Source organism: Capsella rubella, unplaced genomic scaffold (assembly GCF_000375325.1).
Source record: "Capsella rubella cultivar Monte Gargano unplaced genomic scaffold, Caprub1_0 scaffold_6, whole genome shotgun sequence".
NCBI classification, from domain to species: Eukaryota; Viridiplantae; Streptophyta; class Magnoliopsida; order Brassicales; family Brassicaceae; genus Capsella; species Capsella rubella.
The window spans coordinates 15,823,590-15,843,798 of NW_006238918.1; the positions used below are offsets into that span (position 1 = coordinate 15,823,590).

General features: G+C 36.6%; 9 protein-coding genes across 10 annotated transcripts; 4 read left to right on the forward strand and 5 right to left on the reverse strand.

Moving 5' to 3' along the window:
- Positions 1-334: 334 nt before the first annotated feature.
- LOC17883017 (nifU-like protein 1, chloroplastic) lies at positions 335-1,858 on the forward strand. The gene is made up of 4 exons (XM_023781347.1): positions 335-733; positions 1,199-1,335; positions 1,414-1,632; positions 1,717-1,858. The coding sequence occupies exons 1-3, from the start codon at positions 364-366 to the stop codon at positions 1,600-1,602; spliced, it is 696 nt and encodes a 231-aa protein (XP_023637115.1). The 5' UTR covers positions 335-363; the 3' UTR covers positions 1,603-1,632; positions 1,717-1,858.
- Positions 1,532-2,834, reverse strand: LOC17883241. The gene is made up of 5 exons (XM_006289107.2): positions 2,476-2,834; positions 2,286-2,404; positions 2,002-2,190; positions 1,858-1,909; positions 1,532-1,773 (listed from the first exon to the last, which is right to left on the reverse strand). The coding sequence occupies exons 1-5, from the start codon at positions 2,752-2,754 to the stop codon at positions 1,657-1,659; spliced, it is 756 nt and encodes a 251-aa protein (XP_006289169.1). The 5' UTR covers positions 2,755-2,834; the 3' UTR covers positions 1,532-1,656.
- Positions 2,835-3,619: 785 nt separating this feature from the next.
- On the reverse strand, positions 3,620-5,470 carry LOC17884401 (nitrogen regulatory protein P-II homolog). Of its 2 annotated transcripts, none has more exons than XM_023780932.1 (8): positions 5,226-5,470; positions 5,084-5,117; positions 4,863-4,890; positions 4,420-4,507; positions 4,253-4,320; positions 4,107-4,176; positions 3,973-4,008; positions 3,620-3,880 (listed from the first exon to the last, which is right to left on the reverse strand). In XM_023780932.1, the coding sequence occupies exons 1-8, from the start codon at positions 5,419-5,421 to the stop codon at positions 3,825-3,827; spliced, it is 576 nt and encodes a 191-aa protein (XP_023636700.1). In that variant the 5' UTR covers positions 5,422-5,470; the 3' UTR covers positions 3,620-3,824. The 2 variants fall into 2 exon arrangements, with proteins under 2 accessions (XP_023636700.1, XP_006286570.1); XM_006286508.2 differs by having other exon boundaries at positions 5,084-5,129.
- A 166-nt stretch (positions 5,471-5,636) lies between these two features.
- LOC17881904 lies at positions 5,637-6,872 on the forward strand. Its single transcript, XM_006288841.2, has 3 exons — positions 5,637-5,824; positions 5,991-6,065; positions 6,634-6,872. Exons 1-3 carry the CDS (start codon positions 5,690-5,692, stop codon positions 6,793-6,795), a joined length of 372 nt encoding a protein of 123 aa, XP_006288903.1. The 5' UTR covers positions 5,637-5,689; the 3' UTR covers positions 6,796-6,872.
- Positions 6,853-7,587, reverse strand: LOC17882042 (protein NIM1-INTERACTING 1). Its single transcript, XM_006290113.2, has one exon. The coding sequence runs from the start codon at positions 7,354-7,356 to the stop codon at positions 6,910-6,912; it is 447 nt and encodes a 148-aa protein (XP_006290175.2). The 5' UTR covers positions 7,357-7,587; the 3' UTR covers positions 6,853-6,909.
- A 1,075-nt stretch (positions 7,588-8,662) lies between these two features.
- LOC17882654 (polygalacturonase At1g48100) lies at positions 8,663-10,631 on the reverse strand. The gene is made up of 6 exons (XM_023780378.1): positions 10,218-10,631; positions 9,938-10,105; positions 9,800-9,844; positions 9,483-9,690; positions 9,268-9,352; positions 8,663-9,173 (listed from the first exon to the last, which is right to left on the reverse strand). The coding sequence occupies exons 1-6, from the start codon at positions 10,629-10,631 to the stop codon at positions 8,663-8,665; spliced, it is 1,431 nt and encodes a 476-aa protein (XP_023636146.1).
- A 2,155-nt stretch (positions 10,632-12,786) lies between these two features.
- On the reverse strand, positions 12,787-14,832 carry LOC17881236. Its single transcript, XM_006288478.2, has 7 exons — positions 14,533-14,832; positions 13,954-14,053; positions 13,754-13,849; positions 13,528-13,580; positions 13,395-13,443; positions 13,251-13,298; positions 12,787-13,101 (listed from the first exon to the last, which is right to left on the reverse strand). The coding sequence occupies exons 1-7, from the start codon at positions 14,787-14,789 to the stop codon at positions 13,018-13,020; spliced, it is 687 nt and encodes a 228-aa protein (XP_006288540.2). The 5' UTR covers positions 14,790-14,832; the 3' UTR covers positions 12,787-13,017.
- A 211-nt stretch (positions 14,833-15,043) lies between these two features.
- Positions 15,044-17,241, forward strand: LOC17883442 (tRNA:m(4)X modification enzyme TRM13 homolog). Its single transcript, XM_006286439.2, has 9 exons — positions 15,044-15,139; positions 15,224-15,289; positions 15,375-15,698; positions 15,798-16,029; positions 16,119-16,176; positions 16,268-16,354; positions 16,456-16,566; positions 16,656-16,791; positions 16,872-17,241. Exons 1-9 carry the CDS (start codon positions 15,054-15,056, stop codon positions 17,098-17,100), a joined length of 1,329 nt encoding a protein of 442 aa, XP_006286501.1. The 5' UTR covers positions 15,044-15,053; the 3' UTR covers positions 17,101-17,241.
- Positions 17,242-17,448: 207 nt separating this feature from the next.
- LOC17882906 lies at positions 17,449-19,804 on the forward strand. The gene has a single exon (XM_006289933.2). It carries the CDS (start codon positions 17,748-17,750, stop codon positions 19,698-19,700), a length of 1,953 nt encoding a protein of 650 aa, XP_006289995.1. The 5' UTR covers positions 17,449-17,747; the 3' UTR covers positions 19,701-19,804.
- The last annotated feature ends 405 nt before the right edge of the window (positions 19,805-20,209 follow it).

Consider the following 20,209-nt stretch of genomic DNA (forward strand, 5'->3'; position numbering starts at 1 on the left):
GATATGGCCATCACTGTCGCATCTTGTAAACCACTCTGTGTTGGAACTTGGAAGAGGCAAAGTCTTATTTATGGGACTTGACTTGTCCACCGTACAGAAAAGTCAAACTCATACACTTACCGACACGTGTCTTCCACTCTTCCTTATTCTCTTTTTTTTAATGGACTAGGTCGTGATTTAATGTCGATCGGCCCATTTATTAGGTCCACAATATTCATTTTTTGATCTTGTCCTTTAACTAAAGATCTCCTTAAATTTAAGGGCCAGTATGCAATTTCGCGATTCTTCTCCATCGTCTTGCTGTTTTTTTTTTTGGTTTTGTTTACAGAGAGGATCAAATTTATCAAAAAAATCTGAAGGACAATGGCTTCTCTGGCGACTACCTTAAGCGGAAGCTTCAAAGTTCTGGTTTCATCGTCTTCAACGAGAGTTGGGTTTCCAGTAATCTCCGATCAAAACACGAGAGTCGTCTTCTTTGCTAATAATAGAGACGGATGCATCTCTAGAACGGCGTTTCTGCGTCGATTTGCGATAAGTGGTTCGAGCCAAGGAGAAAAGATATCGCCTTTAGCATCTGGTGTATCGCCGGGTTTGTATTCAGCTGAGACTTTTGATTTGACGCCTCAAAATGTTGATTTGGTGCTCGAGGATGTTAGGCCGTTCTTGATCTCCGATGGTGGTAACGTCGACGTTGTGTCCGTTGAGGATGGTGTAGTTTCTCTCAAACTCCAAGGTTAATTTTTTTAATTTTGGATTTCATTTACGAAAATTCCAGAATTTGGAGTTAGGTTTTGACTGATTTTGGAGTTTGAGCTGTTGGGAATTTTTAGCAATATTTTGGTTTATTGCTCCTCCATGATTGAAATGAAATCTAGCTCAAAAAGTTCACATTGTGGGAGAGTTACCAATTAGGTAAGATCAGTGAATCTTTCGTAGAGAAAGGTAATCAGCAAAGAAGGACACTCATGTAGGTTCTAATTTCATCTCTTTCCAACATGACTGAGCCATAAGAAATGAAATTAGAACAGCTGCCATGTGAATATAGTAACAGTAGTGATAATCAATTATGACAAAAGTTGGTGTTTTTTCATATTTTAGGTCGAAATTTCTAGGTTGTAATGTCCTTGTATTGTTCAATCGTGTTCACATGTATTGTAATTGAGCTGATATTGATTCTGTGGAATTGTGTCATGTTTAGGAGCATGTACTAGCTGTCCAAGTTCTTCAACAACCATGACAATGGGAATAGAGAGAGTACTCAAGGAGAAGTTTGGAGATGCTTTGAAAGATATTCGGCAAGTTTTTGATGAAGAAGTAAAGCAGATAACCGTAGAGGTGACTGAGGCTCCTTTTAAGAAATTTGTCGTTGATATATTCTTTTGTGTTTGCCTTTGACTGGGTTTTGGGTTGCAGGCAGTGAATGCTCATCTCGATATACTGAGGCCAGCGATCAAGAACTATGGTGGAAGTGTTGAAGTTTTATCAGTTGAAGGCGAGGACTGTGTTGTAAAGTATGTTGGACCGGAATCAATAGGAATGGGAATACGAGCTGCGATTAAAGAAAAATTCAAGGACATATCTAATGTAACCTTTACAAGCTAGAAAGCATGAAGATGTCCACTATATATATATGTAAAAACACAATTGCTCCTTGCTTTAGTTAATGTCCACATCAGTAGTCGTTGTCTTCATAACTGTCCTGAGCCATCTTGCCAGGTTGATCAAGAACGGTGTGTAGACAAAGTAGCAAGTTGTCGTCCAAGTAACCAATCCCTTCACCAGACAACAAAACAAAAAAGAACAGAGTATTCATGTATGTTTTTTTTGTTTAAAGATATCTGTATAAACTTTTCTTACCTGGCCAAAAATCTCTATGTTTGCTTCTGGATAGTACCACAGATGGAAGAATCTGTTTATACAAGTTATGTTAATCCTTTATGCTTAATTCTGTAAAAAACAGAGTGATAGTTGTTAAAGGATTGAATTGCGCGGTTTACTTACTGCATGATGGGGATTTCCGCCAAGGGACAGGCGATACCAAGGAGAGTGGCAATGGTGAAGCCAAGCCAAGTTCTATCCAAAGAGAACCAAATAAATTCTGCTAAGGCAAATAGAACGTAAGCTTCTATGTTGTCTGAAACTCCAGCTTTGTACATTTCAGCACTTATCTCTAAGAACAACACCAGTGCTCTGTTTCGTTCACCAAAACCATATAGAGTGTCACTTCCACTGTCCTCAAAATTGTTTTACACAACCTAACAACAACAAGAATACTGCATACTTACAAGAATGAAATTATGGTTTTGTCCAGGTTGCCACGTGGAGGCTGAAGAGAGGTTGTCTCATCCAATAGGAGTTGTAGTAAACCTACTGTACAGTAAAACAAGCCAAGCAAGAACGGTACCTGAAAAAAAAAAACATTACATGATCAACAAAACATTCAAGAATTTTCATGTTGTCGGGTTTTGACCTTACCCAGACGTTTGTATGAAGAGGACCGAGTTGAAAAGCTCCGTTTTGGTAAACCACAAGTTCGACACGTGAATGGACACCATCGAGAAGAGGACCCAAGACGAAGCCTGAACCAAAAAGCGAGAGACTTACGGGGATGATCCAAGATTTTCCGGTACTGATTTTGCTCTGCCGCCTCTGGCTCAGGCAGATGATTTTTCGAACCGGGGACCGGTTTAGCCCGTTTCGTTTTACTGGTCTGATGAGAGTAGTTGAAGGAGAAGAAATCGCTAAGACAGACATCTTCCAATCTCATCCATACAAAAAGATTGAAGGACTTGTTTGAAAGAAAGGGTATACAAATCAAACCGAACTGAACTGACTTTAACCGAAATGAAATTGCTCAAACCAAATCTAAACCGAACTTGTATAATAATAAGACTGATGTTCGGTATAATTTGGTAACTCCATAGTAAAAAAAAAAAAAAAAAAAAACTAAAAAGAACTTGTATAAGAAGAACTGTAGAGTTTCCACAGGAGCCACTGAAAGATCATTGTTCTGTCCAAAAGATTGATGATATGACTGACAGAAACAATTATTGTGTCATTGGGAAATTCTTATTCGGCTTTTATTCTCAAACAATTACTGTGGTGTTTGCCATATGGCTTGGATTGGAAGGAAGTGAAGGGTTAATAAGACAGATCAACTGGAGGTCCAATCTACAATGTCACTTCGATAAGGGTATCCGACAAGATACAATATTTTCTTTCAAAGAGCTGCAACTTCTTCTTCCTGGAGAACAGATCAACATGCCTGTAATTAAGACAGATCCAATAGTGGATGGAATCAACAACTTCATGCTTTCTCCAAGGTGACCGGAAAGAGTAATACTGAGTTGACTATCAAAAGCATCCCTGTGACACTTCAAGGACTACTAAGTACTAATATTGGCATGTTTTGGAGAGCAGACTATAACCACTTAATCGCGATAGACATTTAAGAAGATTCCCATAGCCTTATGTCAATGTGCATTACATGAACATGTTCAAAGTTTTGTAGACTTTAGTCTGTTTCAGGACCATTTGTAATAGTAATAAAGTAGACCCTTGTTGCAAGAAGTCTTGGCGATTGGTGTCTTCAAAGCATTGTGGTTTCAGATTACCAAAATAAAAACAGGAACTTCAGTTTTTATTAGGAAGAGAGTTTCAATGTCAGAGAACCAGGACAGATGTTTCTGCATAATTCATGTACAGTTAAACACATCTTGATCGATTCAACAGAAAACCAAACACAAGACTCCATTCATTATTATTTCGCAGAAATTAGATCTAGAGACCGCATTGATAACACCACTCTTGAGCTCGGTTTGCTCCTACGACGGTGTAAGCATATCACCGGTCATCTTCTCTGCTTTCTCCCCACGCTCACCTGAATTGTTTTATCAACATATACAGACAATTTAAGGCAAGCCAAGATTTGTGTCATTCTTGTAAAAAGAATAAGGCTTTTGAAGTTTTTACCTGTCCGAACTCTTATGACATCTGACACAGGTAAAACTGTATATAGCCAACAAGAGACGATTACAATCTAAGTAATTTCATTTTGCATTTTGAGGTATGAAACATAAATCTGTTTGTGAAAAGAGTAGGGTTACCGAAAATCTTTCCATCACCAATCTCTCCTGTCCTGGCTCCATCAATTATTGTGCTGATTACAGATTCCACCTGCAACAAAAAAAAAAGTAATGTTTAAACTCGAATTTCACTTAATAAGTTTCAACTTTTTAAACCATATACGTACTTGGTCTTTCTTAACAACGATTTCCATTTTAACTTTAGCAACAAACTTGTCTTCCGAGAACTCAGAGCCTGCAAATGTAATAATGTGTATAGAAAAGTGATGAACACATTTTGACAACAAGAAGAATCGTCAAACCAAATTCTTGAATTCAAGTCTTAGTATCTTACCACCATGTCTCTCAGTGGAACCACCTTGTGCACCGAACCCTCGAACATCAGAAACAGTAACACCTCTAATCCCGATTTTCAATAAAGCCTTGATTTTTTTCATATGCATTTATAAAACAGAGATCCTCAAGATTTAGTTGGATAACAAGTAAATACGATACCAGTGCGAACACTAAACCCTTGAATTCGAATTCACATTTCAAGCACTAGAGATATGAAGATTTGACTAATCCTATCTAGTTCACTGACATAATTTGATCTTTGCATGCATCCATAAGAACTTATACTCTTAACTTATTTCCCAAACTTCCGTATGATGCAAAATTCACATATCAAAGACTATATAGACTCTTCTAGGATAACAACTAATAATGAAAACCTCAAGTGATTAGCAAATTTCAAATCTTTTCACATATCAATACTGAGAACAAGGAAGATCTTACCGAGGAAACATGCTGAATTCTCCATGGCCTTTAATATCCCAGCATTCAAACATGACAAATGAAGAAATCAGTTAGGAGGACTAGATCGCGACTTAGGAAAACAAGCAACATTGTCACAATTATGAGCTTTCCTTAAACATATTATATACCAATGATTGATCAATTTATACTTTGAAATATATGTATACAAAACAAATGGACACAATTTTAAAAAATCTTACCTGACAATTGCTTCAACTTTGTAAAATTTTGAGTCTGGAATATAGTCTAACAAAATAAGATAAGAAAAAAATGGTATGAACACACTCAACATAGACATCAATTGATCAAAGAAAGATGAGAGACCCATCATTGTTGGCTTACCAGAAGAGCCTTCGGCTCTAACGACAGGTAAAACACGAGTGTTACTCGATGATTTTGTGACCAAATCGAGGCAAGATGGTCGAGAATGTCTGAATCCAGAACAAATCGAAATGCAATCAGCGAAAGCAATGTTCTTTCGATCAGAATAGAATCCGAGAGAAGTTATTGAGATGGGTTTCGCCATTGACACCGCCATGATTGTTTTGTAGTTTACACAACTTTGAGAGTTTTCTCCTTACCAACTGATTTCAACTCAACCATCGAAAGCCAAGGAGGTATAATGGAAAGTGTAACTTCGAAGTTGACGACGAGTCGGTTTAGCTTATAATACCGGTTTAGTATATAAATCATTTCCCGGTTTCTAACGGTTTAGTGAATTGGCTCTGATCGTATCGGATCCCTTGTGTTAATCGAATTAGCGTCTTTCAAAGTTGAGATTTTTCGATCTCTCAGGTGAGAAACAAATGGCTGAGGAAGAAGGTTTCATATACAGAATCAGTACGGCTCAAGAGTGGGAAGAGTTTAAGAAGAATGGATCATCCTTTGGTGGAGAACTCGACAAATCAACTGGTTGTTTTCATCTCAGCAAGCTCGATCAGGTCTCTCTCTTTCAGAAAGATCTCGACTTTTTCCATCTGGGTGTTTACTAAACGATGAAATTTAGCTTATGTTCTTAAGCAATTTGCTTTAACCTTGCGAAAAATCAATACTTTTTGTGGATTTGTTTTGCTGCTTTTGTGATAGAATTGCTTCTATGGTTTTTAGGTACAATCGACATTGAAGAACTTTTTCATGAATATTAAAGAGGATCTTTACCTTCTTCAAATCGATCCTAAGAAGGTTTGTCCATTGATGTTTACTTTTTATCTTTAATTTGAAACATATGTGGACTATAAATTTTTGGTATTACGGATCCTCTGGTTTGGTGAGTGGTTTGATCTAGTAAACGTTTGTTTATTTTGTGATTAGCACCACGTTTAAGTAGATGAGCAAATAACAGAAGTGTGAATGTGATGAAGCAAGAAACTTCTTGAGCTTGCCCTGTCATGGTGTTAATGTATCTTGTGATGTTGATTATGTGTGGTTGGTGCTAGAGTCATTGCGATTTTGTGGGCTTGAAAACGATACACAAAATGAGACACTACTCTTTTCTTAAAACCAAGCTGCACTAAGGACAAACACAATCTAAAAGTAACAGAACATTAGTCTTAGGATTCAAATTGATGTCAAGTTCTGCTTATAATAGTCATTTGAATCCTGAAGCGAAACTTATGCTTCGATGATATTGCGGATACGTTTTAGGGCTGAGAAGATAATGAACATTAGTCTATAGCTTCTTAGATTTTGGGATCGCCTGAAACATAAGAGACTTGACATGTTTTTTTTTTTGGTTTCTCGTGTTTCGCAGCTTGGGAATGGATTGATCTATGAAGCTGTGGATGAAGTGAATAGCTTCCCTCACTTCTATGGTCCAGACAAAACCTTCGTTCCTCTTCCTCTAGATTATGTTGTCAAAGCTGAGAAGTTAACATTCATCAATGGCAATTTCACCTGCAGCTTCTTGACTTGATGATCCACTGGATTATGTATCTATCTATTGCAACACCGCTTTTTATAATTAAGAAAATTAAGAAAGCTTTTGTTTCCTATTCACGAAACAGAAACGGAGAAACAGAGTGTATTATTACAATGCTAGATTAAGATCTAAACCATTATCTAAACCTTGATTAAGATCCAAACCACTATCTTCTCTTATCTCCTTCTCTGCTTCTTCTTCTTCTTTGTCTTCATCTTTATCTTCATCTTCTCCCTTGTCCTCTTCTTGATTACTGGTAGGAGGGGTAATCGAATTCGATGGTTTTAAGTTTAAATCAACACAGTGAGAGAAATCTTCGGGACGGAAGACAGGAACAATGCCGGATTCGGATCCCTTGGTCGGAATCAAAGAAACGTCGCCGGAATCTTGAGTTAACTCTTGTCGTCTTCGTTTCTTGGCTTGTTGATAGTTCTTGATCAGACTAAAGAAAATCTCCATCTTCTGGTTCTCCAGCTCTTCGTCTTCGTGTGAGTCATCGATCTCGTTGATCCTCTTGTTCTCTGTCTTTTTTTCTTCTTTGCTCATTATTGCCATAACAACGGAGGAGGAAGAAGAAGAAGAAATATTTGTTTTGTCTTTCTTTTTATTTTTTTTAGAGAATTTAGGGTTTCGAGGAGAAATGTTTAATGCGGGGGAGAAGATAATGTATTAGGTGATAAAATTATAAGTAAAAGACTAAAGTACCCCTTTTAACCTCTAAATATTTTGTTTGTGATTTTGTATGTTACTTCTACTTTATTGATATTTTGGAATGGGATTTAAAGTTTTTAACTGAGTTTGAATACGATATGAAAAATTGAAAATTCTCATTGACTTTATAATCCAACAAATGAATATAACTTCTATGTCTTTAAAATAGTGTAAAATTAGACACTTAATCGTATTTGACCATTGTTATATTTAATTTTAAACCATATGAAACTCTACAAAAACATAAATAGTTGTTTTGAAAGATCAATGACTCTGCTATCATATAGTTTACTTAGATTTCCAAATTAAACTAAGAAGTCACATTAGTAATAAATTTCGCTAAATCAAAGAATTTAATCATCATCTTTGCTTTGAGATTTCTTTACCCGTTCTTGTAATTGAGATTATAGTCACTGGCAATGAGTGATCTTCTAAGGAGAACGTGTCATTAACATGCTTTTTTAATTGTAACTTTATGGTATTAAAATAAATAAAAACCAACTAAATATAATGTAAATTAATTACTAAAATTGATTTTAAAACAAGTTAATCACACTTGTCAATTATATTACTTTATTGTATAGTCCATAAAAATATTCATTAATCCATAATATCTGTTTATCGTGCAAAACGTGATCGGGGACAAGAAAGTAAAAATGATTCTTCGTACCTCTTAAGTCAATAAATAAGTACTAATCAAATATACTTTGACGTATTCACCGTTCTTTAATCTGAATGCAGAAATTGCATTTTATTCTAAAGGTTTAGAAAAGACCGTGGAACTTAATTAATTATTGACCATGCGTTTACTTTACATCTACAAATATTGATCCAATTCTAAGGTATCGTATCAGGTTGTATGCTATTCTAAACGTAAACACACGTATAGAAAATGGTGTTCTAAAGTCTAAACAATAGAGTCTAAATAATACTTGTCTACAATATCTAATTGTCCAAGAAAAACATTGAGACTTTCTTTTTGTTTTGGTGTCATTATCGTAAGAAAAAAATATATAGTTAGATCGGTTTCGACACACTCAAGAATCAAAGAGTAAAACAACATCCAAAGTTGTAATATTCTCCTCTATTTCATATACTATACCACTAACAAAAAAAAAAAAAACAATCTCGTAGACATTCATAAACCAAATCACGATGATCCACACTTCCCTGAAAGACCACCTAACAACGACGTCGACGGATTCGATTTAAGACAGGAGATTGAAGGTTTAGAGAACTCATCCGTGATACCATACGCATTCCAACAGAACGGATCCACATCGGTCTCTCCATTTGAAGGTAACAATTCGATATCCGAAAGCGTTAAGTTTGTGCACGGGACATTGTTGCTACATCCAAAATGCATAGGGGGACTACGAATATCGTACGTGCCTTTTATACTTTGATATGCTATATCATTCACAAAAACCGCGGATGTCTTGTTAGCACAACTTTTGGCCGTGCAATAGTATTGATCAATGATTATCGGATTTCGGACAGCATCCATATGGATATTGTCAAACGTTACACCCGAAACTGACCCGGATCCACCTTGCCATGTCTTGATCCGTACTCCATTGTCGGAAAATTTTATCACCGAGTCTCTAACCGTAACGTTGGAGACGCACGCACGTGAGTTTTTGTCGCCCAAACTTCCAATGCTACAAAGTATATATATATACCCCTTACATTTGTATTGTTTACTACAGTATGAAATATTAACAACTAAAATAGTAAGTGACGAGAAATGTTTACCTAATTCCATGCCCGCCAGGTCCACAAGTGAGGTTTCGTATATCGATATCGTATGATCCGGTTCCTATTGAGACACAATCATCTCCTGACGAAAAATTCATGAATCTTGAGTTTGCTTACACTCCAATTTAATATTCTCAAAACTATTGTGTCTAAAGATGTACAAAAGTTTTCTTTTTTGTTTGCATGTACGTTGATATCGAATGTATATATACCATTGGAGATAACGGAGTTGTAAATCTCAATGGAGTTGGAGTTCTCAATGTGGATGCCGTCAGTGTTGGGACTAGACGACGGAGATATGATTCGAAGGGTGTTGATGTGAACTACATTGCATCCGTCGAATTTGAGGTGAACCTGTGGGCTGTTTTTTATACTCAGACTTTCCACAATCACATTCGAGCTCATGAAGAACCTCAAAGCCTGACCACACCAAAAATCATTACACGTACATTTTAATTTCAACATTATATATTAATGTAATAGATTTGAGTAAAACGTATAATATTATCAAATATTTGATTTTACTTACGGCGGGGCTTTCGCAAGGACCAGCAAGTGCAGTTTTGTTGACATTCTGCTTGAACATGTTCAGATTCATAGATATAATTTTCTAATAAATTATGCTAGTGAAAATGTTTAATTTAGTAGTGTTTATATAGTTATTTACCCGATGAGGTTTGCAGGGAAGATCCCACCAAGTTTGTCCACGACCATCGATAACTCCGACACCTTTTAGAGCTATTCCGTTGACTCTATAAAAGACGAGCCATTGTCTTTTGTTGAAACCGCTCGGCCACGACTTTGGTCCATCCCGTGGCACGATGGTCCCATCAACCTTAATTAATATGAGAAAAATTAAAGAACAAAATTAAAATTACAACTATTTAATTAGAACCAATAATCCAAAAGTCTGATATCCATGTAGTATTAAAAATAGATTTCAATACTTGGAAGTATTGGTAAGAGCGACAAGGACCAGTGAAAATTGTGGAGTGGATCATGAAAGTGAAACCGTAAGGCACAAGCAAGATGGAGACGGTGTTGTTATTGTTGTCGATATCGTTGCTACAAGCTGAATCCCAAGCTTTCTTGAACGAGTCAGTGTCGTCTGTGACACCGTCACCGACCGCACCATAGTTCCTGACGTTGAAGACTACTTCGTGGTAGGACGGAGATGGAGATTGTGACGGGTCGTTAGGGTTTGGAGAGAGAGAAGGAGGCTGACACGGTGGCTCCACTTTTGGGTTGAGATTGTCTTTATCTTTGTGATGATGTAGTCTTGCTTCAGTTTCATAGGAGAAGAGACATAATGTGATGAGAATTAATGTAGTGATGATAGATAGAGTCGACAATTTTAACATTTTGAGTTTAGGGTTTGGTTTGTTTTTGCTCTTCTAGAATGAATGATTCTTCTTTCTTTTCGCTTGGCTTTTGTATATGATTGCTGAAGTATACATGTTTGGTTGCTTGTACATATGTATGTTGACATTTGATTTTTATTAAATAACGCCAAGAATTGAATATATATTTTTGTAAAGCTTATTAACTATTTCGACATCTGATGCTAATAACCTTAATTACCTGTATATCTAAGACAGCTCAAAATGCATTATGTGTGATCTCATGTTCATGACAAAGCCCTTATTTGTTGGAAAATTTCATTAACCATAATAAACTAAAATGCATATCACTGATGATACTATTGAATAATGCTCCAATTTAGACATCAGAACATCGTTGGCGCCTAGAAAGGTTGACTTTCTTAAATTCATGTGCTCATATATATTCCATTAATTACAAGATTGTGAAGTTTCTAATTCATGTGCAAATAATGGAATTGTTTTATTTCAACACCTATTCAATTTTCGGAATAATTTTACAGCTAGATTCACAGTTTGTGCTATGAATAGTTGCTGTTTAGTGGAATAAAAATTAGTAAAATACACAAATTTTAATATCAACACTTTACATAAAGATATATTAATACTAGTCGGTTGCCCGCGCTACGCGCGGAAGCGCGGAAGTTTATTATGTTGTTTATGAATAATTAGTTCGTATTTTATTTTCTACTTATTTTTTTCACTATACCATACTTTACTTTTTAAAACTTAAATTGTGTTTGTATAGAAAAACTATTGAGTTTTAGCTTAATTAGTTGTTGAGAAATTAAGTGTGTATAGTATAAGTCGAAGTGTGAGCGTAAATAGAAGTGCGGTTGAGAATCATTGAGAAACGTGTGCTATTTAAATCTAGATGTTAATATTTTAGGCCCTTCTATATGTTGGCATGAAATTTGAACATGATTTGTGGGGTTCGGGCGGATTGTTATATTTTTAATTGTTTACATTATCTCTTTATATATTGTCATAATTTATTATTTTTTGTTTTACGTTTTCCTTTTTTGGATTTGTCGTACTTTATATCTCGTAATGATCATTTATATACTATTATATATTTTTCTGATTTTATGTTTTATATATTTTTTTTGTTTTTTCATATGGAACCATTTTTTAATTTAACATATTAGTATAATTTAGTTTATATTTAGTTTATTTCATTTAACAATGTTTTTTATTTTAATTTTCAATTTTATGAAATATAGTTAATTTTTTATTTTGTTTATTAGTTTAACAAATGTGTTGTATTGGAAAAAAATATTAAATTCATATTGGAAACTTTTAAAGAAATATTATTTTTATTTTACCTTTTTATATGTTTATAAAAAATGAGAATTCATGTTTCGGTCCGACCTATCTCATTTATGTTAGAAAAAATTTTGAGACATAAATTAGATAGATTTATATTCTCAAAATTTCTTACTTTTTGCTCTATTCCCGTTAAATCCCATTATATTTAGGTTTACATTGTGTAAATATAATCATATATATATTTTAAATATTCACTGAAAACTATAATCTATTATTTATATATTTGTTAGTATAATCGATAATTAGTAAGTTTTTTAACTTTTAATCAATTATCTTTTTAGTTTATAATGTATAATATAAAAAAAGATCTTTCATATTCCTTTTTGGAAAACTTATTTACACAGGTTTAAATATTAAAATTAAATGATAAAAGGGTATAATTAATTTTAAAAATTAAATAATAAAATGAGGTGGATGATGATGTGGATTAAGGAGAAGAGAGAAAAAGTTAACTTTATATATATAGATTTTTAAAATAGAAAAATAATACTATCACTCTATTAGTATCCTCATAATTATTGCTTTGATATATGATAAAAACTGAATTGGCAAAAAAAAAAAAAAAAAATCAAACTTAGGCATTGACATTCATAGTCTCATAGATAATATCATTATATGGATGGAGACCAAATTAAATAACCACCATCTATGTGAAGATGAAGCAAAATCTTTGATGAAGAAATGGATGAAAATGAGACACATTACTGAATGAGAGAACCTCATATATATTGGAATTAGTTAGAAACATATCTAGCTACATTTCTTTTTTGTTTACATAAAGATGAAACATATCTAGCTCATATTGGAATGATTTAACAAATTTGCTTTATTACTTATTTTCCGGCTAACATAAATAAACTCAGAGTTTTAGTCGAAAGAGTAAAATGTTGTGATTACATGTAATAAACAATTCTCTGTATGAGATTTAAAAAAAAAATAATTTGGCAATTGTCACACCAATGATTCTCTGTGCAAACTCCTGTATAAGAACAAGGGTATGATGTGTGTTGTGTATAAGTTTTGCGTTGTGTAGTTTTAACTAAGTGGTCTTTGTACTTTTTGCTATCTCTGCGAATTGCTCCAAACTATTCTTGATCAATCCTTGCATTAGGGGTTGAAGCGCCTGCAGAAAGCAAAGATGGATTGTTACATTGCAGGTAAATGTTACCAGAAGACAGGATTTGAGACATTCACTTGTGTTGATTCACTCTCTTAAGACTAAATCATTGAATATATACACTTTACGGGTTGAATAAAAAACTGTTAGCTTACTGCTGCAAATGGTATAAGTAGCAGTGGAACTTCATATGCAAAGGTTAGCTGCAAACAAAGCAAAGAAGAACTCAGAAAAGAAAGATAATATTGGTGAAATCATTGGAAACTCGAAAACCAGTGCTGCTAACAATGAAATCTCACTTCTACTTCACATGATGAAGGTCCTAACGGGAAAAAGCGGACAGTGCCCCTGTAAAAAAAGGCAAGACCTTCACATCAAGGTTGATTCAAGATAGGAAGATTCAGCATCATTGACTCGTTTCAGTTCAGTTACCTGTTAGGTAGGCCTTCTAGAGAAATCCAGTGTATTTTCTGGTTCGGGAGAGGCTGCATTTAAACAGAATCCAGAAAGCAATAATGTGAAATCCAAATATAGAGCATCAAAGCCGTATAACATGTTCTTTATATGAAGACCTACTTACAAAAGCTGTTCATTACAAAAACTATTAAAAAAACACAAGACTGAGAGGAGTTATTTTTAAACAGTATATGATACTTGCCTGCAAATTCTTAGCAAGCCAGGCGTACTCAAGATTCTGACCAAATGCTTTATATTTCAAGGTCCATCGAGATAAATCAGGTTTGTCCTTCAATACCTGCAGAACTAAAAGCGGAACATCAAAAACAAACCCAATGCTGAACTTCATAAAGCCAACAGAAACAGTCATCATATATGTACAAACAGACAAAGTCAAATCACCTTTACGGATGATATGAATGTCATCCAACGAGGAATTGATTCCCGCTGCGAATAGAGTCCATAAGCAACTGATACAGGCACTTCAACCTTCATCTTTACTCTGAAATTCTCCACAGAGAAAGGTTTAGAACACTTATAGAGCGTTCTTGACTCAAGAAAGCCCACTTAATAAAATAGACTTCAAGTTATCTTTTAAGAAAACAAAATTCATACTTTGAATATAAGAAGAAGGAAAAAAAACAGCACTGTGAAGAATTGACATGAACACTAAAAATCATCAAATTTGACTAACTAAAGCCTCCCGTTAGTAAAAGTATTGAACTTTGAGTCTCCAGGCCAATCATTGATAGCACTATAAGCAAATCAAGCCACCACTAGTAAAAGTATTGAACTTTAAATCTCCAAACCAATCACTGGTAATAAATAAATCAAAATCAGTGTGCAATTTTGTAAAATCTGCAAGGAAAGAATCATAGTTCTAAACAAAGGCAAGTATGTTTCGTAATATATAGCCAAAGTTACATCTACAATTACTACAAATTCCTCAAGTCAGAGAGCAGAAGAATTAGAATCGCTTACTTGCATTCTTGCCACTCCATGAGAGTATCAAATCTCTTAAATACTGAAGATTTAAAGGATTTATTTGGTAAAATTAAAGAAGGAGAGAATCTAGAAGAAAGAGTCGAAGGCTTCATCGGAGAAGAAGAAGAAGAAGAAGGAAGATATCTCGAGCTGGGTTTAGCTGCTACGACGTTCCGGCAAAGAAATGTACGATTATAAAATCCGTTGAAGACGGCGTTGGAGTTTGTTAGAGAGAGAATCGCCGTCGCGGCCATCTTCGTGTTTTCTGTGTGAGTTCTGTTTTTTCCGGCGGAAGAAAATGCAAAGACTCTGTTAAAAACATATGAAAGGAGGAGAAACATGCTTCTTGTTTTGGAGTTGCCACGTGGCTTTATTTATTTATTGTTTAAGAGGTTGGTTAAAAATTTTAAAAATTAATGGGCCGTTAATGGGTCATAAAGAAGCCTGTTTAGGACCCGTTGAAGACCTTTGTTTCTCTCCCTCTCTCTTTCTTTCACTGAGCAAAACTCTCGCTGAGAATGGAGGCGAAAAGTAGCAATCGATGTAGTTTCTGGCTTCCGAAGAAGAAGAGATCATGCGCGAATACTCGAATCGAGAGTTCTTTGTGAGTTTAATTTTACGAGGAATTGTAAAGTTTCCTTCTTTCTTTTTTTTTCAAAATTAGGGAGGAGCTAATTTTTGAAAACAGGTTTTGTGGGAACCATAGCCAGAGATTGGAAGGAGAATGGACTCCATGCCCTATTGATCCTTCTCAGTGAGTCAAAGCTTTATTCTTCTCAAAGGTTTTAGTTTGCTATCTCTCTTGCTGTTGTAGCAGCTGTTTGACTCGAGTTTTGTAGCTCTGTGTTGCAGGAGAATCTCGAAGGGCATGTAAAGAGATGTCCTTTACTTAAACAAACCGTAGCATTGTCTGGTCAGAGATTTTATCAGAAGGGTATTAATGCCGGAAACGAAGAAGAAGATGAAGAAGAAAAAAAGATGGGGTCTTGTTCTCTCGTTACTTCTGAGATGAAGAGGAATCTGCTCTATAGTATGAGTGTTTCTAAGTTTCTTCAGCTAATTAAGAAAATTGAGGATGTTCATGGCGGTATATGTAAAGATATCGAAGATTCGTATCTGTCACCTGAAGCTTGTAACATATGGTTTAATAAGGAGGTAGATAGGTAAGTGGTTAGAAAAGTTTGGAGCTCTCGTTGTTCTTGGGATTTGGTTAGTGAGAGGGGAAGTTTCTGTTTTACTGATAGTTTCTGATTTGTTGGCAGAAAAATACCATTTCAAGAGAAACACGTTTTACAGCAAGGTTCGATTCTTGGTAACTTGGAAAAGATTGGTGCATTGATGAAATGCAACAAAAATGTGGAAGAGAAAGACCATAAGAATGTGTCGGCTGTTGTAGAATTTGGAGCCGGGAGAGGATACTTAACACAGATGCTAGCAGATTGCTATGGGATCGAAAAAGTGTATCTAGTCGAAAGGAAATCTTATAAGCTCAAGGTTTGTTAAGTTTGCTTTGTTTGTGTTCATTCCATTACTTTCAGTAATTTAGCTTATTTTTCAAAACACATTTGTTTTACTGCTTCTAGGCTGATCGGTCATTGAGGCAAAAGGAGAACTTAGTATTAGAGCGTATGAGAATCGATAGTAAGGTTCCCTTAAATCTAGTAGGTTTTCTTGTTTACTTGTTCCGGGTTATGTATTATTGATTGAAAAATAAAACCTTCTGTGTTTTCAGTCGAGGATTTTAACCTTAATGCGGTTGAATCCTTGCACGGTGTTCCTTATGTGGCTGTTGGGAAACATCTCTGTGGTCCGGCAACAGGTCACTACATGCTTATTTTCTTTGCTCCTATTCTTTTAGATTGGCACTTCATTATGAGTGTTTTTTGCTAACTGATGTTCGTTTTTATGGGTTGATAATAGATTTGAGTCTAAGATGTTGTTTATCGAGACAAGATGGTGAAAGCCCCGTACTTAAAGGTCTGGCTATTGCGACTTGTTGCCATCATCTGTGCCAATGGAAAAGCTACATAAGTAAACTCAGAGTCACTACTTCGTCTTTGATCTACAAGAGTATTATAGAGCTTCTCAATTAATCAAGTATATGATCATGTGTCTCGCAGACAAAGAATATATCCTTAGCTTGGGGATTTCCAAGGATGAGTTCCATATCATTTCTTCGTTCACTAGCTGGGCTGTAGATGATGATCACGGTTCCAATCTTCCTGGTGTTGACGACATTGACCTTCTTGTTTCAAAGTAATATTTCTTGGACTCAAAGATCATAAAGAAGTTACTTCGATTAAGTCATTTCGTTAATTGTTCTTCTGATGCTGTAGTGCAAAGGAGGAAGGAGAAGGAGAAGTGAGAGATGATTCTTTGAGCAGCATGGAGGAAGTTGTGAAAAAAATGAAACCCATGGAAAGAGCTGTTTTAGGTTTTAAATGCAAACAGATAATAGATGCGGGGAGGATGAAGTGGGTTAAGAAACACGGGTTAGATTCAAAACTAGTGAAGTATATTCCGGCAAGCATCTCGCCTGAAAACACTTTACTGGTCGCCGGATAACCCACTCCTTGTTTTGCTTGATGTTGTATTGTCGTTGTTTGTTTAATTCAATACTTGGTAGGTGAAGACTAGAAGAGATAAACACATGATGTATGACCGCAATTTTGATATTTATATATTTGAAAAATCTCGTACAAGTAAGTCACAACTTCATTTGATTACGTTATCTAGACACTACAAAATACAAATCTACATAGTACACAGAGAGTCTCAGATTTGGTATCACTATGGAACAAAAAAGATTAGATTAGTGGAATCAAATAAAATATAATGGTAATTGATATTTCTGTAGAATAACAAAATGATATTTTGCAATTACAATACATAATTTTCTAAAATCTCTACAAATCTTTGTCTATAGTCAAGTCCAAGTCCACAGTGTAGTATCCAAAACCAATTTTGTCACGTTCTATCACATATACATGAATCTCTTCTTCGTCGATTATCCACGTAACTGAATTAACACTCAAGGATAAAGAACTTTGAAGGAAGACTGCAACGTCATTACACACGCACGTACGGATCAGTATTGTTCCGTTCACACTTCACACTCAGTCAAATAGTCAAGCACTTCCACAACCTTGTATAAATACTCCAGTCGCTTACCAGTTACGTATAACACCACCAAAATAATCAAATAGCCGGCGATGGAAACACCTAAAGGCACCATCATCTACACTACCGTTGGTCGAACTCACTACGGCTTCGACGTCTTCTCTCTCCACATCGCCACTTCCGTTGAACGCCGTTTAACAGACGGCGTTTCCGTTAACTTCAACGCTCAATTCACCGGCGATGATGTCGTCTTTGTTTCTGAACGAACCGGGTCCGCCCGGGTTTACAGAACCCGACCCGGAAAACCTGAACCCGAACAGCTTCCCGGAGCTCCGGATAGCTACTTCCACGACCGTCCCATCATCGTTAGTCAATCCAACAAGCTCTATTTCATCTCCGCTCACGAGCAGCCTGATCGTCATTTCAAGAACTGGTCTGCGCTTTACGCCGTGGAGCTCAACGGTGATAAGAGAGAGGTTACACGTGTCACTCCACCAGACGTCGCCGATTTTAGCCCTGCGGTTTCTCAATCGGGAGATTTCTTAGCCGTCGCGTCCTATGGATCTCGATCATGGGGAGGTGAGTTTCACGAGATCAACACTGATATTGTTGTTTTCAAAGCATCTGAACCGGAGAAGAGATTAGTGATTTGCGAGCATGGCGGATGGCCGACTTGGTCTGGCGATTCTACTGTTTTCTTCCACCACCAAGCAGACGACGGTTGGTGGAGCATATTCCGGGTCGATATACCGGAAAATTTCCAGGAATATTCCGATTTCCCTATCTTACCGATCCGAGTCACTCCATCTGGACTCCATTGTTTCACTCCTGCAGCTTTCCACGACGGGAAACGAATCGCCGTCGCAACTCGCCGTCGCGGCGTCACTTACCGTCACATCGAGATTTACGACCTTGAACACAAAACGTTTCAGCCAGTGACTGAGCCACTCAATCCGAGTTTCCACCATTACAACCCCTTCGTATCTGCCAACTCCGAGTTCCTCGGCTACCACCGGTTCAGAGGCGAGTCGACTCAAGGCGAGTTAATCGTTCCGAACATAGAATCCATCGTTTCACCAATCAAAACCCTCAGCTTACTCAGAATAAACGGATCATTTCCATCATCATCACCTAACGGTGATCTAATCGCACTAAACTCCGATTTCGACATCAACGGTGGCATTAAAATCGCGAAATCCGACGGCTCAAAACGATGGACGTTGATCAAAGACCGTACAGCTTTCTACAATTCATGGAGTCCAACGGAGCGTCATGTAATCTACACATCTCTCGGTCCAATCTTCAGTCCGGCGAGTATGGCTGTTCAGATAGCACGAATTAAGTTCGATCCGTCAGATCTCACCGCCGATAAAGAAGAGCTCCCATGTGATGTGAAGATTCTCACTCTAGACAACACTGGGAACAACGCTTTCCCGTCTTGCTCTCCGGACGGCAAATCAATCGTGTTCCGATCTGGTAGATCAGGTCATAAGAATCTCTACATTGTAGACGCCGTTAACGGAGAATCTGACGGCGGTGAAATACGACGGTTAACGGAGGGGGAATGGATCGACACTATGCCTTGTTGGTCTCCGAAAGGAGATCTCATCGGGTTCTCATCTAACCGGCACAACCCAGCGGACACCAGTGCGTTCGGTGCTTACGTGGTGAGACCTGACGGTTCTGGTTTGAGGAGGATTCAAATTGCTGGACCGGAAGGGTCGGAGGAAGCGGCGAGGGAGAGAGTTAATCACGTGAGTTTCAATAAGGACGGTGATTGGTTAGTATTCACGGCGAATCTCTGTGGAATAACGGCGGAGCCGGTGGCGATGCCGAATCAGTTTCAGCCGTACGGAGATTTGTACGTTGTGAAATTGGACGGGACAGGGTTGAGGAGGCTGACGTGGAATGGATATGAAGATGGGACTCCTACGTGGCATACTGTAGATGAATTGGATCTGAGTCGGTTAAGTTTGAACGGTCAAGATGGTGATAAGCTTGAAGGTCAGTTTGAGGAGCCGTTGTGGATTTCTTGCGATATCTGAATATGTACGAGTCTTCTTTATCTATATTAAGACAGTCAAAGTACTATTATGTAATGTCACTTTTTTATACCAATAAAACTTTCAAAAATAAATTATTTCCACTCCATTATGGAGAATTTTGGGTTTGGAAGCATAACAATAGGTATTAGGTACCACTTTAGTCAAATCTGATTGCTCAATCAAGTAATTAAAAAGGGAAGCATCAAAGGCTGGTTTCTCCTAATCGGATAAGACTCGAATTTTGTCTTTGCATACTGTTCTCAGGATCAAAACTTTTATTTTGGAACGCCTTAAGTGAGATTTTACCAATGGAAGAGATGTTGGTTACAAGGGGAAGGTCAATGACATAAAATGTGGATCTTGTGGCAATGGTTGGGGAAGACATTAACCATTTTCTTTTCATTTGTTCGGTCACTTGACAAAAATATGGGTTCTAGCCAACATTTATGTGTTATCTCATGGAAATTACCTTCAGACATAGTTCCATGGATGGAGATGATGATCGAATA

What these genes read in the sequence shown, in the direction of transcription:
- LOC17882654 (XM_023780378.1), bottom strand. Translation starts at nt 10,631, where the DNA reads ATGTTAAAATTGTCGACTCTATCTATCATCACTACATTAATTCTCATC. An exon ending in CAACTCCGTTATCTCCAATG is followed by an intron (nt 9,353 to 9,482) that starts GTATATATACAT and finishes ATTTTTCGTCAG; the next exon opens with GAGATGATTGTGTCTCAATA. An exon ending in CCTGGCGGGCATGGAATTAG is followed by an intron (nt 9,174 to 9,267) that starts GTAAACATTTCT and finishes TATACTTTGTAG; the next exon opens with CATTGGAAGTTTGGGCGACA.
- LOC17882906 (XM_006289933.2), top strand. Translation starts at nt 17,748, where the DNA reads ATGGAAACACCTAAAGGCACCATCATCTACACTACCGTTGGTCGAACT.
- LOC17884401 (XM_006286508.2), bottom strand. Translation starts at nt 5,421, where the DNA reads ATGGCGGTGTCAATGGCGAAACCCATCTCAATAACTTCTCTCGGATTC. An exon ending in TAGAGCCGAAGGCTCTTCTG is followed by an intron (nt 5,130 to 5,225) that starts GTAAGCCAACAA and finishes TTATTTTGTTAG; the next exon opens with ACTATATTCCAGACTCAAAA. An exon ending in AAAGTTGAAGCAATTGTCAG is followed by an intron (nt 4,891 to 5,083) that starts GTAAGATTTTTT and finishes GGGATATTAAAG; the next exon opens with GCCATGGAGAATTCAGCATG.
- LOC17883442 (XM_006286439.2), top strand. Translation starts at nt 15,054, where the DNA reads ATGGAGGCGAAAAGTAGCAATCGATGTAGTTTCTGGCTTCCGAAGAAG. An exon ending in GGAAATCTTATAAGCTCAAG is followed by an intron (nt 16,030 to 16,118) that starts GTTTGTTAAGTT and finishes TACTGCTTCTAG; the next exon opens with GCTGATCGGTCATTGAGGCA. An exon ending in AGAGCGTATGAGAATCGATA is followed by an intron (nt 16,177 to 16,267) that starts GTAAGGTTCCCT and finishes CTGTGTTTTCAG; the next exon opens with TCGAGGATTTTAACCTTAAT.
- LOC17883241 (XM_006289107.2), bottom strand. Translation starts at nt 2,754, where the DNA reads ATGTCTGTCTTAGCGATTTCTTCTCCTTCAACTACTCTCATCAGACCA. An exon ending in CTCTTCATACAAACGTCTGG is followed by an intron (nt 2,405 to 2,475) that starts GTAAGGTCAAAA and finishes TTTTTTTTTCAG; the next exon opens with GTACCGTTCTTGCTTGGCTT. An exon ending in AAAACCATAATTTCATTCTT is followed by an intron (nt 2,191 to 2,285) that starts GTAAGTATGCAG and finishes TGAACGAAACAG; the next exon opens with AGCACTGGTGTTGTTCTTAG.
- LOC17883017 (XM_023781347.1), top strand. Translation starts at nt 364, where the DNA reads ATGGCTTCTCTGGCGACTACCTTAAGCGGAAGCTTCAAAGTTCTGGTT. An exon ending in AGTTTCTCTCAAACTCCAAG is followed by an intron (nt 734 to 1,198) that starts GTTAATTTTTTT and finishes TGTCATGTTTAG; the next exon opens with GAGCATGTACTAGCTGTCCA. An exon ending in TAAAGCAGATAACCGTAGAG is followed by an intron (nt 1,336 to 1,413) that starts GTGACTGAGGCT and finishes TTTGGGTTGCAG; the next exon opens with GCAGTGAATGCTCATCTCGA.
- LOC17881904 (XM_006288841.2), top strand. Translation starts at nt 5,690, where the DNA reads ATGGCTGAGGAAGAAGGTTTCATATACAGAATCAGTACGGCTCAAGAG. An exon ending in ATCTCAGCAAGCTCGATCAG is followed by an intron (nt 5,825 to 5,990) that starts GTCTCTCTCTTT and finishes TATGGTTTTTAG; the next exon opens with GTACAATCGACATTGAAGAA. An exon ending in TTCAAATCGATCCTAAGAAG is followed by an intron (nt 6,066 to 6,633) that starts GTTTGTCCATTG and finishes CGTGTTTCGCAG; the next exon opens with CTTGGGAATGGATTGATCTA.
- LOC17881236 (XM_006288478.2), bottom strand. Translation starts at nt 14,789, where the DNA reads ATGGCCGCGACGGCGATTCTCTCTCTAACAAACTCCAACGCCGTCTTC. An exon ending in GGCTTGCTAAGAATTTGCAG is followed by an intron (nt 13,581 to 13,753) that starts GCAAGTATCATA and finishes GTTTAAATGCAG; the next exon opens with CCTCTCCCGAACCAGAAAAT. An exon ending in CTAGAAGGCCTACCTAACAG is followed by an intron (nt 13,444 to 13,527) that starts GTAACTGAACTG and finishes CTTTTTTTACAG; the next exon opens with GGGCACTGTCCGCTTTTTCC.
- LOC17882042 (XM_006290113.2), bottom strand. Translation starts at nt 7,356, where the DNA reads ATGGCAATAATGAGCAAAGAAGAAAAAAAGACAGAGAACAAGAGGATC.